At 50.9% G+C, this 15,365-nt stretch overlaps 1 protein-coding gene across 6 annotated transcripts in view; it reads left to right on the forward strand.

The window, feature by feature from the left end:
- The window catches only part of ARHGEF7 (Rho guanine nucleotide exchange factor 7), a 114,126-nt gene that overhangs the window by 71,231 nt on the left and 27,530 nt on the right, over window positions 1–15,365 (forward strand). For all 6 annotated transcript variants that reach the window (XR_014775038.1, XM_084759643.1, XM_084759645.1 and 3 more), the window contains 4 exons: window positions 1,000–1,088; window positions 8,606–8,700; window positions 8,904–8,999; window positions 12,730–12,852. Coding sequence is in view for 5 of the 6 variants with exons in the window: in XM_084759643.1 (XP_084615769.1) it covers window positions 1,000–1,088; window positions 8,606–8,700; window positions 8,904–8,999; window positions 12,730–12,852 (403 nt within the window). In the remaining variant the exon portion in view is untranslated. The remainder of the gene's footprint in view (window positions 1–999; window positions 1,089–8,605; window positions 8,701–8,903; window positions 9,000–12,729; window positions 12,853–15,365) is intronic.

Here is a 15,365-nt window from a genome sequence, read left to right on the forward strand (position 1 = left end):
GAGACTGGACAGGTGCCACCTCACACACATGATTCCTCTAGTCAGTGACCAGACTCACACAGCATGGGCATTACAGGGAGGTGTGGGCTGCTGAGGAGTTTCCCAGGAAATGCTCATCAGAGTGTCTGGAGTGAAAATGTGGAAATGTGTCCCCCCTACCCCCTGTTTATTCCCAAAGCCCTATTGACATCCTGCCCCTGAGGATCAATGACGGTGAGCTAGCCATCCCACAGAGCAAGTGCTAGACAGGTACCATCCAGCCATCCCACAGAGCCAACAACAGGCCGACCTTCCACCACACCTGAGACCCAATGGGATCCACCTCCCAACACATGTGCACCAATAGAAACAGTTGCAGGTAGATCCACCCACCCACAGAGCAAGCAACAGGTACATGCATGGAGGCCTTGCTAGATACAGACTAATGGGCTGCACAGAGCACTGATGTTCACCCGTCTTCTCTCTCTAGAGTGGGGATCTGTGGCTGGTGTCAGATGGCAGCAGTGCCAGGTTAGACCACTCCCAGGTGTGCTGCAGGCCCAGGCGGAGTCAGGCTGTGAGGCCTGTCTCTGCTGAGTTTAGCTTTCCTTTCCTCCATGTCTGCTGTGCACACATGCTGGTTGTTTAGAAGCCTGTCACCTGTCACATGGGTCTTGGTGCTGTGATGCCCTTACATGCCTGCAGACATCTCTCTGATTCTGTTGGGTAACACTTGATACTTATGACCCCATGACACTGTAGGTGTAGCTGAGCTCTTCTACTTTGGCTAAGTGGACCGGTACCATGGCTAAGTGTAATCTCTCAGACGCTTCCACCCCTGGCTGGGAGAATGGGGTAGGTGAAGGGTGTGCGGTAACTGATCCCATGGCCCGTGACCTCGTGCGAGGACCGTCCTTCACCTTCTGGGGCTGGGTTTAGGTGAGGCTTTGGTGCGTAGGCCTGGTATGATTGTTCCCTTGGCTTTGATCAGTAAAGCATCCTTGTATTTTCTAATTCCAGAGAAGCCTGTGTCACCCAAATCAGGAACCTTGAAGAGCCCTCCCAAAGGGTTTGATACGACTGCCATTAACAAGAGCTATTACAATGTGGTGAGTACTGCAGGGCAGCCACGCAGTGTCTGTAGAGTGTGAAAGCAGTTGTGCAAATACTCAGGGCTGGTGTACCTGAGGGAGTGCATGTCTAGTGTGTTGAGGTTGTCGCACCTCTTGTCACCGTGTGGTGCTGTGACTGGAAGGCCTAAAGGTGACGACTGAAAGGGCTCACATGCCTCAGGCTGCCAGGAGTCTGTGTCTGTTAACACACAAGGACTTAGCAGCAGCACCTAGACCAGTGGCTCTCAGTCTGTGGGCTGTGACTCCTTTGACAGTCCAACAACCCTTTCTCAGGGGTTACCTATGATCATTAAAAACACATTACGGTTCATAACAGTAGCAAAATTAACAGTTACGAAGTACCAATGAACTACTTTTATGGTTGGGGTCACCACAACATGAGGGGGCTGCATTAAAGGGTCACAGGTTAGGACGTCTGAGGACCGCTGGTCTAGACTCTCTGAACAGTGAAGACAGGTTACCTGCGCTGCCCTTGCGTCTGCACGCTCTCTCTGCTGCTCTTCAGCTGCTTGGGCTGGACTGACGTGCTAAGTGGTGTCAGTTGTTAGGTCAGGTTCCCACACCTGGACTTTCCCCCATGGTGTGCACTCAGCTCTCCACTGGGTGCACTGATGACAGCAGTCCAGCTGTGGTGCAGTGCAAGGGGGGCGTGCTGGCTCTCACTGTCCTTGCTGCTCACCCGTGATGGCTCAGAGATGAGCTGCTGGCTGTCTGAGCAGTGACTTGACCTGTAACACAAGGGTAATATTTCATCATTGGCGTTATAATGTGAAAATGTGGTGGGCCTTAGGGTGCTTGGTAGAGTGCCATAGACGTTCCCGTGGCCCCAGGCAGCACATTTAGAAACTCTGAGAACAGAATGGACGGCTGAGGCCACCATCACATTCTGTTTGCGTGCAGGTGTCCTGGTCACTTCTGAGGATGCCCATGAGATCTTAGTCCAGTGACCAGGGCAAGCAGTAAGAGGCGTGCGTGTGACAGGACCTGTCTGTCTGAACTTGATGGACCCTGACAGTGAAGCTGCTGGCTCCACCCTTAGGGCTCCCGAGACACTGAGCGTCTAGGCTGTGGCCCTATTCAGCACTGGGGGATCTCCTTACTTAGGAGGGAGCCTGCCCATGTCTAGTGTGGGAGGAGTGCAGGGTGGCTTCTCCTTGACATACTCACACAGACTCCAGGTGACAGGCAGGAGGAAGTAGTTGTATTCTACAAATGTCTGAGGCAGACATATATCTTTGGAAGCTGTGAGACACTCCTGTGCTCCTGAATGGCACTGGGCTTGTCCTCTGCTCGCTGCAGCATCTTGAGCACTAGGCAAAAGGAGAGAAAGGCTGGTGACAGGGACCACTGGAGAGAAAGGCTGGTGGCAGGGACCACTGGAGAGAAAGGCTGGTGGCAGGGACCACTGGAGAGAAAGGCTGGTGGCAGGGACCACTGGAGAGAAAGGCTGGTGACAGGGACCACTGGAGAGAAAGGCTGGTGACAGGGACCACTGGAGAGAAAGGCTGGTGGCAGGGACCACTGGAGAGAAAGGCTGGTGACAGGGACCACTGGAGAGAAAGGCTGGTGACAGGGACCACTGGAGAGAAAGGCTGGTGGCAGGGACCACTGGAGAGAAAGGCTGGTGACAGGGACCACTGGAGAGAAAGGCTGGTGGCAGGGACCACTGGAGAGAAAGGCTGGTGGCAGGGGCCATTGGCCCCAGTTTTGCTTCATCTGATTGTCTTTCACTTTGATCAAGAATTTTTTTTTTTTATATCTCATATCTTAAGTTATTTTTCTATTTCTGTGAAGAGACACCATGATCAGAGCAACTTAGAGAATGTTTCCTGGGGTTCCCAGTTCCAGAGGGTTCGGTCTGTGACTGTCATGGTGAGGAGCATAGTGGCAGGCAGCCAGGCAGGCATGATGGTGGAGCAACCGCTGAGGGCTTACATTTCATCCCGAGGAGGAGGGAGGGAGGCCAGGGGCAGGCACACGCTGACTGGCATGGTCTTCTGAAACCGCAAAGCTTGCCCCCAGTGACACACCTCCAACAAGGCCACACCTCCTACTCCTTCCCAAGCAGTTCTGCCCACTCTGACCTTGGGAGCCCTGCAGTGTGACTTCCTGGCCCTCCTGGGAGTGCCCCACTTCGGTGTCCTGCACACAGTTTTGTGGCCGTAGGGCAGTTGTCAGCTCCTCCAGCAGAGCTTCTCCTGGTTGTTCTTATGTAGCTGCTCGCTTTATGTGGGCCGGGGTGACACAGGCTGCAGGTTCAGGTGAGCAGAAGCCCAGCATAGTGAGGGACTGATTGTTTAGCGGGTGCCTAACCCCAGGGGATGCTGAGGCCCTCCTGACTAAAAAGTCCCTCAACGAGAAGCTCTGAGTGGTAGTCGTGGTGGCTGGGATGTACTAGCTGGTGGGCAGGCAGCGTTTCCTGCTCCCTAACTCAGAATTGTGACAACCTAGTAGGCTTCCTTTTTTTGTTTTTGTTTTTTTTTTTTTAAATAAAGAAGGAAGCAAGCAGCTGGGTTGAATTGTCTAGTCCCAGACAGTAGCCAGGGTTGGAGTACAGTTGTGTCTGAGTCTACTTACCTAGTGCCCCACTCTGCACAGTACAGAGGCGGAGTGTGTGTTAGGGGAGTGTTCCTGAAGACTACTGGTTTTGTTTTGTTTTGTTTTCCGGGACAAGGTTTCTCTGTGTAGCCTTGGCTGTCCTGGACTCACTTTGTAGACCAGGCTGGCCTCGAACTCACAGCAATCTGCCTGCCTCTGCCTCCCGAGTGCTGGGATTAAATGCCTGCGCCACCACACCCGGCTGAAGGCTGCCATTTTGACATGGATTGTTTGCACCCATTTTTGTCTGATAAATCTTTTAAAAAGTTATTTTCCTTTTTTAAAATAATGTGTTTTAAAATAATGTGTTTTTATTTTGTTTTCATTGGTGTTTTACTTGCATGTATGTATGTATGAGGGTGTCAGATCCCCCTGAACCAAAGTTACAGATAGTTGTGGGCTGCCGTGTGAGTGCTGGGAATTGAGCCCAGGTCCTCTGGAAGAGCAGCCAGTGCTTGTAACCGCTGAACCGGCTCTCCGCCCCTTATCTGGTAACTCTTCAACACTTGGAAGGAAGTCTGTCCCAAACCTAGGAGAGTCCTCGAGAAGGAGCACTGCAGTGGGACCACACGCCCTACGAGGCGCGCAGTAAAGCGCACTTGTCTGCCAGCTACTAAAGGGCACGCACGTGTAAACCAAGATGCTGCTTTAGTCTCTTTTCCTGTTCTTGTGGTAAAAATACCTGACAGAAGCAACCTGAAGGCGGGGTTTATTCTGCTTCACAGTCGTTTCTGGTGGGGAAGTCAGAAAGCAGGAGATAGAAGCAGCTGGTCATGCTTCCCTCATTCGGGAAAGCGCAGTGAATGCCTGTGCTCAGCTCATTTCTCCTCCTTAGCCACCTAGGATTGTAGCTCGGGGGATAGCACTGCCCACAGTGGATAGGCCTTCCCACTCTGTAGCTAGTCTTTGCTACCTTGTGGGATCTTCTTTTTCCCAGCCTTTATCCCCCAGTTTTACCTCTATCACTAGAGAGAGAGGGAGAGAGAGAGAGAGGGAGAAGGGGGAGGAAGGAGGGTGAGGAGAGAGAGTACTGATCCTGCCTCTTGGGGCCCTCACATTCATGTACCCTCTGAAAAGTTCTGAGAATTCCAAACATCACACAGCCTCTGCAGCTGGCAGAACCACGCCTCTGCTAGAGCACCAGGCAAATCCTAGTCAGCTGCTGCAGACAGCCCGAAGCAGCCCCACGTCCCACACCTGGGATTATATTTCTGTGTTTTAAAAGAACCACAAATTCCAGAATTGTCACTACACACCTCCTTAGCACAATCAAGATAATCTCCCACAGGCATGCTGAGAAGCTCCACATGCACACATGTACACACATGCACACTCACACAAACACACAGAACCAACTCCATGGCATGGTTGGCAGAGCCGAAGGCTGCTTAAGAGAAGGTATTTTTCACTTGCCCTGTGTGCATAAATAGGGTGGTACTGTGAACATTAAAGTTAGGGATTAGTTTATGGTAGTCTTGAGGCGGTCTTGAACCAATGACCTGAGGTTTTTGTGGTTCTTACATATAAGTCACATATTTTATAGGCGTTTGAGCTTTTTTCCAGGGCCTTGCACATGCTGGGCAGGCATTCTGTCACTGAACATGCCTCCAGCCCAACAGATTAGTTACATCTAAGGGGCACACAGGGCACCTCAAGTCAGAGATGCCACATGCTCCTTTTGCCTGCCTCCAGGAAGCAAGTGTCTGTATCCACAGTGTGGAAGTTGGTCCCTCTTGAGTTGGTTTGTTTCATGGCAGAAGATCTTAGGGACATCTATGTGGCTGCTGAGGGTGCCCCCCCTCCTGTGTGGCACTGTGGTATGACTGGACAGCTCTGTCTCGTGACTCAGAGCCAGCCATGCCGCCTGAGTTTTTCCTTTGGCCTTCTTCAGCACAAAGTCTGCATTTTCCTGAACACTGTGCTATAGTCTGGGTTCCTAGTCATGGTGTGATGGAGCTGTGGCCGCAGGGGTGAGGCCCATGGGGTCCTGCAGCAGCCAGCGTGTGTGTGAGGCACAAAGAGGAGGAGAAGTGAGGCTAATTCCTGGCAGACTCAGGCCAAGAAGGGTGACGAGGGTGCCCAGGTCAAAAAGCACATAAGGCTCCCAGGTGAGGGGTTGGTGGCTCTGGTGCAGGCAGGTGAGTGGGTGTGTGGCTTTGTGTGCTGTGCAGATACCACTGTATCTTGCCTTGTTTTCTGAGGAGCGTTGCAGAATCGTCTTCAGTAGGTGTCTGAAAGTAGTGTGTGGCTCTGCTGGGTAGCTGGAGTGGAGCAGCGTGGTGACCTTGCTTCTGCAGGCAGTGGGCAGTTTGTGGCATTCTCTGGGGAGCCTTGGTGTGCATCTGTGTGTGCTCAGGGCTGCAGCTCAGGAAGGCTGCTGTGCCCTGGGGTCTCTGCACTGTGGCTCTCTAGCAGTGCTGTTCTTTGCTCATCGCTTTAGGGGTCTGTTGGGTTTCTGAGGGTGGGCCCTGCTGAGGTCTCCAGCTGCCCGTCCTCTCCGCGCCGCAGCGTTGCGGAGCTTCTCCTCCTGCACGTCCTGGGACGAGCCTTTTCTCTTTAGACCCAAGGTTGGTGGTGGCCGTCCTCTTCTGCTGCTTTTTGAGAACCGTGTTGGTTTAAGTGACTGGAGCAGGGTCTGGAGTCACAGTGTGCTTCTGTCACCAGGCCCTTGACACTTGGGTCCAGTGAGTGTGTCATAGGAGGACATTGTCAACCAGGGTGCAGCGTCCAGATTTCCCCACAAAGGAATGAGCTCCCTGCGTGATCCCTCCCCTCTTGGCTGTCTCCCAGCTGTCCCTGTGAATAAGTCCATTCAGGATGAAGCCAGAGTTGGGCAAGAGCGGAGACAGAGCCTGTGGTGTTTCCTCTTGGGTTGAGTGTGTGAGCTTCTTGTGATGCTTCATCTACTTAGGGCTCCTGAGAGCTTCACAGAGATGGTACAGAACTGAGGAGCAGTCAGATGGTGCACAGGAAGGGAAGTGTTTACGCTGGGTTTAGATTATCAAAAATCATGGTCAGAAAATCCAAAGTGTTGCCATTTTGACCAGTCCTTGAGTCTGTCTCTGTGATGGGTTAGGAGGCAGATGTGGCCTTTGTGAGGCAGGCAGTACAGAGCATGCAGGAAGTGCTCAGAAAGCCCCCACTGTGTGACCTTGTTAAACATCCCTGGCTCTCTGGTGGGTGGGCTGGCAAGGGTGGGAAGGGACGTCCCTCTCTGTTGAGAGGCCTGTGGACCTCTGATCTCTGCCCTTGTGGGCCTGGAGCTGCTCTGTGGGGCCAGTGACAGAAGGATCTACTGTCACTGTTTGGCTCTGCTGTTGACCAGGTGTCCAGCATGGAAGGAGCTAACTGCTTAGAAAAGGAAGCTCTGTGTGTGTGTGTGTGTGTGTGTGTGTGTGTGTGTGTGTGTGTGTGTGTGTGTTGGGGTGGGCGGGGGAGCTGTCCGGAGTCTGGATCTCAGAGACTGTGTTCCCAGTTCTCACGTGTGTGCACGCTTTCTCCCTCTCCTTCTCCCTTTCCCTCTCCCTGTCCCTCTCCCTGTCCCTCTCCCTGTCCCTCTCCCTCCCTCTCCTCTCTACCCTGGCCCCTTCTCTCTTTGCTCTCTTTTCTCGCTCTCTTTGCTATTTTCCCGTGTTGCTCATGCTAGCCTTGAACTTGCCTGAGAGGTCAAGCAGCCTTTATATTTGTAATTACTTGTCTTGGCCTCCTGAGTGGCTGAGGTGACAGTAAAGGATGTTTTTCAGGGATTAAAGACTGCTGTGCCGGGTTAGCTGCTGGGTGTGAGGACAGCTGTTAGTGCCTGTGGCCCCTGGCCCTTGGCAAAGCCACACCTTATGTCCTGCCTGGTCAGGTGCCCATGGTGCTGGTGGGAAGCGTTTGTTTAATCTGTTGAGTACTTTGTGCTTAGTAGTTCACTAGTTTTTGCTAAATTTATTATACTAGCTTAAGCTATTTGGAAAGGTTTTAATTTTAGAGTTTATAATCACTGCTGCTGTCTTTGAGAATAATACATGCCTTTCCTCTTGAATACATGTTGTTCTTAGGGTAACCTAGGACATCATGTTGTCTAAGGAAAGTCCCTGTTTCCCACAAGTTCTACTTCAGTGTCTTAGACTCGGTCAAGAATAAAGTTCATGCATTAAGTTGAGATCTGTCTTACATTCAGGTTAAGTGTCCACTGTCTAAGTGAGTAGATCCAGAGCTTTGTCAGACTTCGGAGCTTGGGGATGCTTTGCATAGACTTCGCTGGTTGAATATTCCTAAACCAAACTCTGAAATGGTCCAAAGTCTAAGCCCCAAAGCATCATGGTAGTGCTCAGAAAGCTTAAGGTTGTTGATAGCTTTGGGTTGGGTTGTTTTGTTTAGGGATGCTCAGCTGCATCCGAGAACCAACAGGTTTTCTTTTGTTCTATGAGCAGCAGGTGTGCTGACCTGTGCAGCCCTGTACTCAGGGTAGAACGCAGAGCCTGTGTGTCCCCTGCTCCTCTGGTCCCTGTCACGTAGTCTAGTTTCCTACTCTAAGACTAGACTTGGTGCAGTGCGTGGTGATAGCTGGTTTTGCACCACATAGCATTTTAGAGACACTGTCTGTAGGTGCAGTGTCTGCAGTCTGTTCTTTGTAGTTCAGGTAGACCTGCTTGGCTTGTCCAAGGATGGAAGTACTCTCACATAGCCTAGGCATACCTCTTCTCTGTAAGGAGAAGTCAGATCTCTGACTGTAATAACTTGTTACATAGGGTTAGTGGTTAACTACAGAGGAGCAATGCCAGTAATGCGTTAGTATAACCTGCAGGCAGCAGAGTGTGATGTAAGCAGTGGCGATGAGCTTGCTAAACTTTATAGTTGGTCGAATCTGTCTTGCTGAGTGGATGACACTTGCTGAATCCTTACTGCAGGTGCTACAGAACATCCTGGAAACAGAGCACGAGTACTCTAAGGAACTGCAGTCTGTGCTCTCCACCTACCTGCGGCCACTGCAGACCAGCGAGAAGTAAGTGGGCTGGAGAGTGTGCGGACTGGTGCCCCTCAGTCGGTGCTTGTATTTGTGGGGGCGGGGGGGGAAGGAGGGGTGGGTGGAGGTCAAGAGCACCAGGTCGTCTGGGTGCAGCATTGTGGTCATTAGGTTACGACCCTCAGTAAGGCTTCATGGTAGGAAGTCACACCACTGACAGTCTTCTCTGGTTTTGACCTTAGGTTGAGTTCAGCAAACACTTCATATTTAATGGGAAATCTAGAGGAAATATCTTCCTTCCAGCAAGTGCTTGTACAGTCCTTAGAAGAATGTACGAAGTAAGTAAACTGCGGAGTGCTCACAAGTTCATATGTGTTTAGTTGGTATTGAAAGCATCAAGTTTAACATAATTTTAGAATTAACAGTTCTGAATATACAAGCTAGGTTATTTTTTATTTTGGGTAAAGTTTTGTAGTAAAAGCTGTGAAGTAGACTGGCTGGTTTTTAACGACAGGTGTTTTAGACAGGGAAAGTCTTTAAGAGAGTGATGGTTTAAGCTGACGGTTGAGGACAGCAGCGTGGCCATCAGGAGGTTGAGGTGACTATGGCTGAACTTGTTACATCCCACGTACTGTGGCCTTTTCCCAGGTGGTCTTCCAGCTCTGTGCTGCTCTGGCTTGCAAAGAGCTGGCAAAACGTAGATACGTGGCAGCATGCCGAGGGCTTTCATAAGTAACCACACAGGGCTGTTTTTCACATATGCCCTTTACTTATTGAGTTCCCAACATGTGCCAGGCACTAACCTCAGTGCCGACCTATGGAGGGGGTGGGGACTAAGATAAAACTGGACTAGAATGCAAAGCCAGTGGCCTCCCTCTCCCCCCATAGTGGGAGGTACTGATTGACTCTGAGAAGATGCCCCTCCCCCTCAGTCCCTCAGTCTTGGTGGCCGAGTCTCTTAGAAAGTGTTTGTGCTGAAGCCTTCCTTTAACAGATTGTTTCAGTTGAAGAATTCCTTCCTTGTAATTCCCCATATTCCTGTGGGAGAGTTTGTCATTCAGTACCTGTGACACTGGCATGAGAATGTGCATCATGGCTTATCCATTGCTTCTATAGGAAAGGGACTTCTAGGTCCAGAGATGTAGCTCAGAGGGTAGGAATGCCTGCCACCAAGCCTAAAGACTAGAGTGCTGTCCCCAGGACCTACATGGCAGGAGGAGAGAACTGACTCACAAACTGTCCATCAACCTCTCCACGAGGGCTGTGTGCCCACACACATGTACGCAAGTGTAAGACCATTGTTAAACTGAATTCTGAGAATCTTTATTGTGTCTTAAAAGGTTCCAAGTGAAACATTTATGAATTTGGATTTCCTTGTATTTTATTATGAAAAACATCTTACATTCTGTTAAAACAGAATCTCAAATTTGTTTATTTTTGGGATATGTTACTGAGCTAACATATTTAGTGTGGTAACAACTATATGTCTGCTAATAGTAAAAGGTTTCACAGCACGTAGACTCTTGTTCTTGCAGAATACAGGCTGTTTTTGTTTGCTTAAATTTGGAGACCAGGGTCTGGAGTTAATCACACTGGCTGCTCCTGCAGCCGCTTCCCACGTGGCAGCTCACAGCCAGTTCCAGGCATCCAGCACCTTTTTGGTCTGCACAGGCACCCATGAGGCGCAGAGACACCCATGCCAGCAAAACACCCATACACATAAAACTAACATCGAAAAACTTTGAGAGAAGTTCTTGATGAGGCAGCTGGTTGGTGTTGATTTTCTCTGTAGCGCAGACACACCTTTTGTGGGTGCTCCTTCTGCCTCAGTTTCCTTTGTGAGTGTAGCCTCAGGCTCCAAAGAGACCTTGGTGCTGCTACCTAAAGGCAAGGCAGGGATTTGGGATAAGGTCCCACGTCCTATTAGAGCTGCTTTTGTCCTGAGGCAGGCTGGCAAGTATGCTGTTGGCTGGTCCTGGAGCATAGCACAGCCCAACCTCATCCAAATAACTGATGGATGGCTAGCAAAAGTAAGATTACAAACATGCCTGCTGTGCCCCACCATCCAGTAGAGCCAGGACTGTCTGGGAGCAGACTGTTGTAAAGTGTGCTGTCTCCTCTCTTCCTGCAGGGACCTTAAGTAAGATACCCAGCCCCAGTGGTGGAGGGCCTGGTTTTTTGAGACAGGGTTTCTCTGTGTAGTCTTGGCTGTTCTGGACTCACTTTGTAGACCAGGCTGGCCTCGAATTTACAGAGATCCACCTGCCTCTGCCTCTCGAGTGCTGGGATTAAAGTCTTCGCCACCGTGCCTCATTTAGACTGCTTTCTATTCTGGGAACTCTCTAGAACTTCATTCTGCTACCTTTTTTCCTGCTGTTGCTTTCTGCTGTTGCTCATCTGCACTGCAGGGAGTAGACCTCAGAGCCTGAGGGTGTCTACCTCATGCCCTGCCCGTGCCCTTCCTTCCTACATGCTGTTGTTCACAGCATCAGAGACCCAGCTAAGCCAGGCAGGGAGTGAGGTCATGGAGTTCTCCAGCATAGAAGGCAGGCCAGCTGACCAAGGTACACTAGCTTTCCCACATCAACCCCTAATTAAGAAAGTGCCCTGGAGCCCAGCCCTGTGCCACAGATACTCATGGATGGTGTCAGCCATTTAATTCCTAGATGCAGTATCTTTGTTTCTTTTCTCAGGAGCAAGTTATAACTCAAGTATTTTTATGCTTTCTGAACACTATTTAGTCTGCCTTCCTTTTAGCACTGTCATCTTGTTAGTTCCTTTGCTTTGGTGTGGGCGGGGTGGGGGTTATTGTTAGTCTCCCTTGCCTAGTTAGTTCCCTGCCTGCTGTAGTCAGGGTTTCTGTTGCTGCCATGAAACACTGTGACCAAAAGCATCTTGGGGAGGAAAGGGTTTATTTGGCTTACGGGAAGCCTAGACAGGAATTAAAATCAGGCAGGAACCTGGAGGCAGGAGCTGATGCAGAGGCCATGGAGGCTGCTGCTTACTGGCTTGCTCCTCATGGCTGCTCAGCCTGCTTTCTTATAGAACCCAGGGCACTAGCCCAGGAGTGACAGCACCCACAGTGGGCTGGGCCCTCTCCCGTCAATCACTATTTAAGGATGTGCTCCATAGGCTTCCTATAGCCCAGTCCCTACAGAGGCATTTTGTCAGTTGAGGCTCGCTCTCTCTGATGCTTCTAGCTTGAGTTAAGTTGGTAGGAAACTGGCCAGCACCGCTGCTCACAGTTGAGACTAGCACACAAAGAATGCTTTAGCAGTGAGGACTATGGGTCCAGACTCGTTGAGTTGGCTCTGTTGACGAGTTCTGTTGTCAGTAGCTCTGGTCCTATTTTCTCTGGGCCAGAGTCTCCAGGGAGCAGCAAGTCCTCTTTCCTTTCATTGTGCTAAGAATCAGTGGACGTGGACTACTGCGGGTACAGGGGAGGTGGGGTATCTTCTCAGGCTCCCTGTTTGTAGCGTGATGTCCTGTCCTAGGCCTACAATCAGGGGAGATAGGCAAAGCACCTCAAGCTCTTAAGGACACGTGAGTCTGGCCCACTTGTGCCCCGCTGATTGACAGGCCCGGTCTCAACCACCTGCTGTCTACTCTTCATCTCCAGGGGTCCAGCTGGCTGCTCCTTTGTTCTTGACTCTAAGCTCTGTGACCCATGGCTGCTGCCTGGAGGTGGGAAGAGCTGGCTTGTCTCTAGCTCCTGGCACCTGCAGTGAAACCTGTCACCTGCAGTGACCCCTGGCACCTGCAGTGAAACCCGTCTTTAATGCTTATACTTGTCCTACCTTCACTGCTACATGGGTAGAAAATGTCCAGTTAGGCAGCCATGTTTGATAACTTCCAGCTAGACAGCCATTGTAATTTCTGACTTTGTGCACAGCATTTGAGGCTTCAGGACACACAGTTACCTCACCACACAGAGAGCATGGATTTGGCTAGGTTGGTCAGTCACCTTGGCATGTCAGACCTGGCCGTCTGGACACTGCAAGGAGTGGGCCCACGGGCAGCCAGGTCTGCTCTCCTGTGTGATGCTGTCTGTCTTCCTCACGCCCACAGGTCTCCTGAGGCCCAACAGAGAGTCGGTGGCTGCTTCCTGAGCCTGATGCCGCAGATGAGGACCCTGTACCTCGCTTACTGTGCCAACCACCCATCTGCTGTGAGCGTCCTCACAGAGCACAGGTCTGTTGGCTGAGACTCTCAGCCAGAAGGGAGGGGGGCAGCTCTGTACCTTCAGAGACCGCATGGAGCAGGGTTCAGACTAAACGGGGGTACCACCAAATACCAACTGACATCAAAATGAATGCTGGGAGAGCTGTGTGTGTGTCTTAGTCCAAACTTCTGTCACTGTGAAGAGACATCAGGACCACAGCAACTCTTACAGAGGAAAACATTTAATTGGGGTTGGCTTACAGTTGAGAAGTTTGACCCGTCACCATCATGGTGGGTGGCGCGGTGGTGCAGACAAACACGATGCTGGAGAGGCAGCTGAGAGGCCTGTGTGTGCACCCTCAGGCAGCAGGAAGAGACAGTGACACTGGGGCTGGCTTGAGCTTCTGAACCCTCAAAGCCCACCCTACCCACATTTTTTCCAACAAGGCCACACCCACTCTCACAGGGACACACCTCTAGCAATGCTGCTCCCTGTGAGCCTGTGGGGCCATGGTCATTCCTGGAAGGATGGTTCACTGGGGAACAGTGCCTGCTGTACAGCATAAGAACTTGAGTTTGGACCCCCTGAGCATGAGGGCTGGAGAGATGGCTCAGAGGTTAAGAGCACTGACTGCTCTTCTAGAGGTTCTGAGTTCAGTTCCCAACAACCACATGGTGGCTCACAACCATCTATAATGTGATCTGATGCCCTCTTCTGGCAGAGGCAGAACACTGTATATAAATAAATAAATAAATCTAAAAAACAAAAATATTGAACATGGCCACATGTGGAATCCCACTGCTGAGCCAGGAGCTTGCTGCCTGCTAGATTGGCTTTAGATGAAATAACCTGTGTCATAAGGCTGTGGAGGAGAGCGGTGGAGCAGGATACCCAGCATTCTCCCCTGGCTAGTTAATGTGTGCCTGCAGATGCAGACATACGTGTCTGTCTATCTGTGTCTATGACACACACACACACACACACACACACACACACAGGTGCAGACGTACGTGTCTATCTGTGTCTCTGACACACACACGTGCGTGCGCATGCACGCACGCACGCACGCACGCACGCACCACACACCCGAACAAAAGAGGGTCCGTCTGAGCTTTCTTTAGTCTGAGACCTTTTCTTTGGTGGAGAACTTGGAGGAGAGCTGGTAAGTGTAGAGGAAGTTGCTGTAAGCCACTTCAGAGTGTTGGGCAGCTGTGAGAGAAGTGACTGTTTGAGGTGAGGCCTGTTTGCAGGTAGAGCACTCAGTTGCAGACCATTCATTAGCCTGAGCCTTTCAACCCAAAACAAAATCAATATGCAGAGTTTCACTTGCTTTCTAAGGCACCAGCTGTTTCCTTTGAGTTGGGTGAGATCACTGGGCTGTCTCAGGTGTTTTGGGGAGTCCCATTATGATGAGTGCTGGGGATTGAGAACTGGTGTCAGGCCAGGTGACTGAGCAAATGTCTGTCGAGCTCACAGCAGTTTTCACAGCAGTTTCTGATGCTAAAAGAGGCACAGCATTTTTACTGACAGGCCAACTTTATTATTATGTGCTTTCTTTTATAAGCAGCAGGTCAGTGTTGTCCAAAGCTATTGATGGAAAAGTGTCCATCACATCTGGGCACCTGTCACTGTGCTTTCTATCTCAGCCATGGCAGTGCATTCTGAACTGAACATTGCTCTAAAGCTAGTGAAACTTTGGGTGAGCTGGCCTGCCTGCCTGCCTGCCTTCCAGAGACGCAGCAGAGTCCCTAGTCATAGGGTTGGGATGAGCATTGGAGGACCATGCATGCATTGTTCTCAGAAGGGTACTGCTTTGTTGTCTGACTTTGGTAAGAAGAGTAAGTGACTTGGGCATTTCCTGCTCCTGATGTGCTCAGGTGTGAAGGACCACAATGTGGCTGACTCTTAGTTTAACACCTGGTGTGCTCAGGTGTGCAAGGACCACATTGTGGCTGACTCCATGTTTAACACCTGGTGCGCTCAGGTGTGCAAGGACCACAGTGTGGCTGACTCCGTGTTTAACACTTGCAGCTCTGAGTGGAAGCAGGAGCCTTGGAGAACTGTGCAGGGAAGGGGGCGGGAGCGCTTCACAGCCAGGGGAAGTGGAAGCCAGCACCTGGGCACACTGCAGTCTGCTCCTTTCTTCCTGGCATGGGACTGGGTCAGTCTCTTTAGCATGAAGCTACTGTTAGTTACTTTAATTGACTCCTTGAGCTTAGAAGTTATGGACTCTTACAAAATCAGAACACAGCTGCTGTTTGCGTCTCTAAATATTCGTTCGGTATTGATGTAGTAAAAAGGGAGCTAAAGAGAGTGAATGCCGCACACGTGTGCGCACACACACTGTGGAGTGTGAACCTGACCCTACAGGGTGGAGTGAGAACAGAGTGGCCCGGTGGACAGTCCTAGCAGAGCCTAGTGTCTGGGGAAGGAGGCAGTTAAAGTAGCAGAGCTGCCGAGAGAAGCCTGTGCTCAGTGCACTTCACCTCCACTCTGCTATTACCCAGTGACTATTTGAGTCCTGTCTCAAACGCAACATCTC

This window comes from Acomys minous (assembly GCF_964271855.1).
Source record: "Acomys minous genome assembly, chromosome: 15".
Lineage (NCBI taxonomy): Eukaryota > Metazoa > Chordata > Mammalia > Rodentia > Muridae > Acomys > Acomys minous.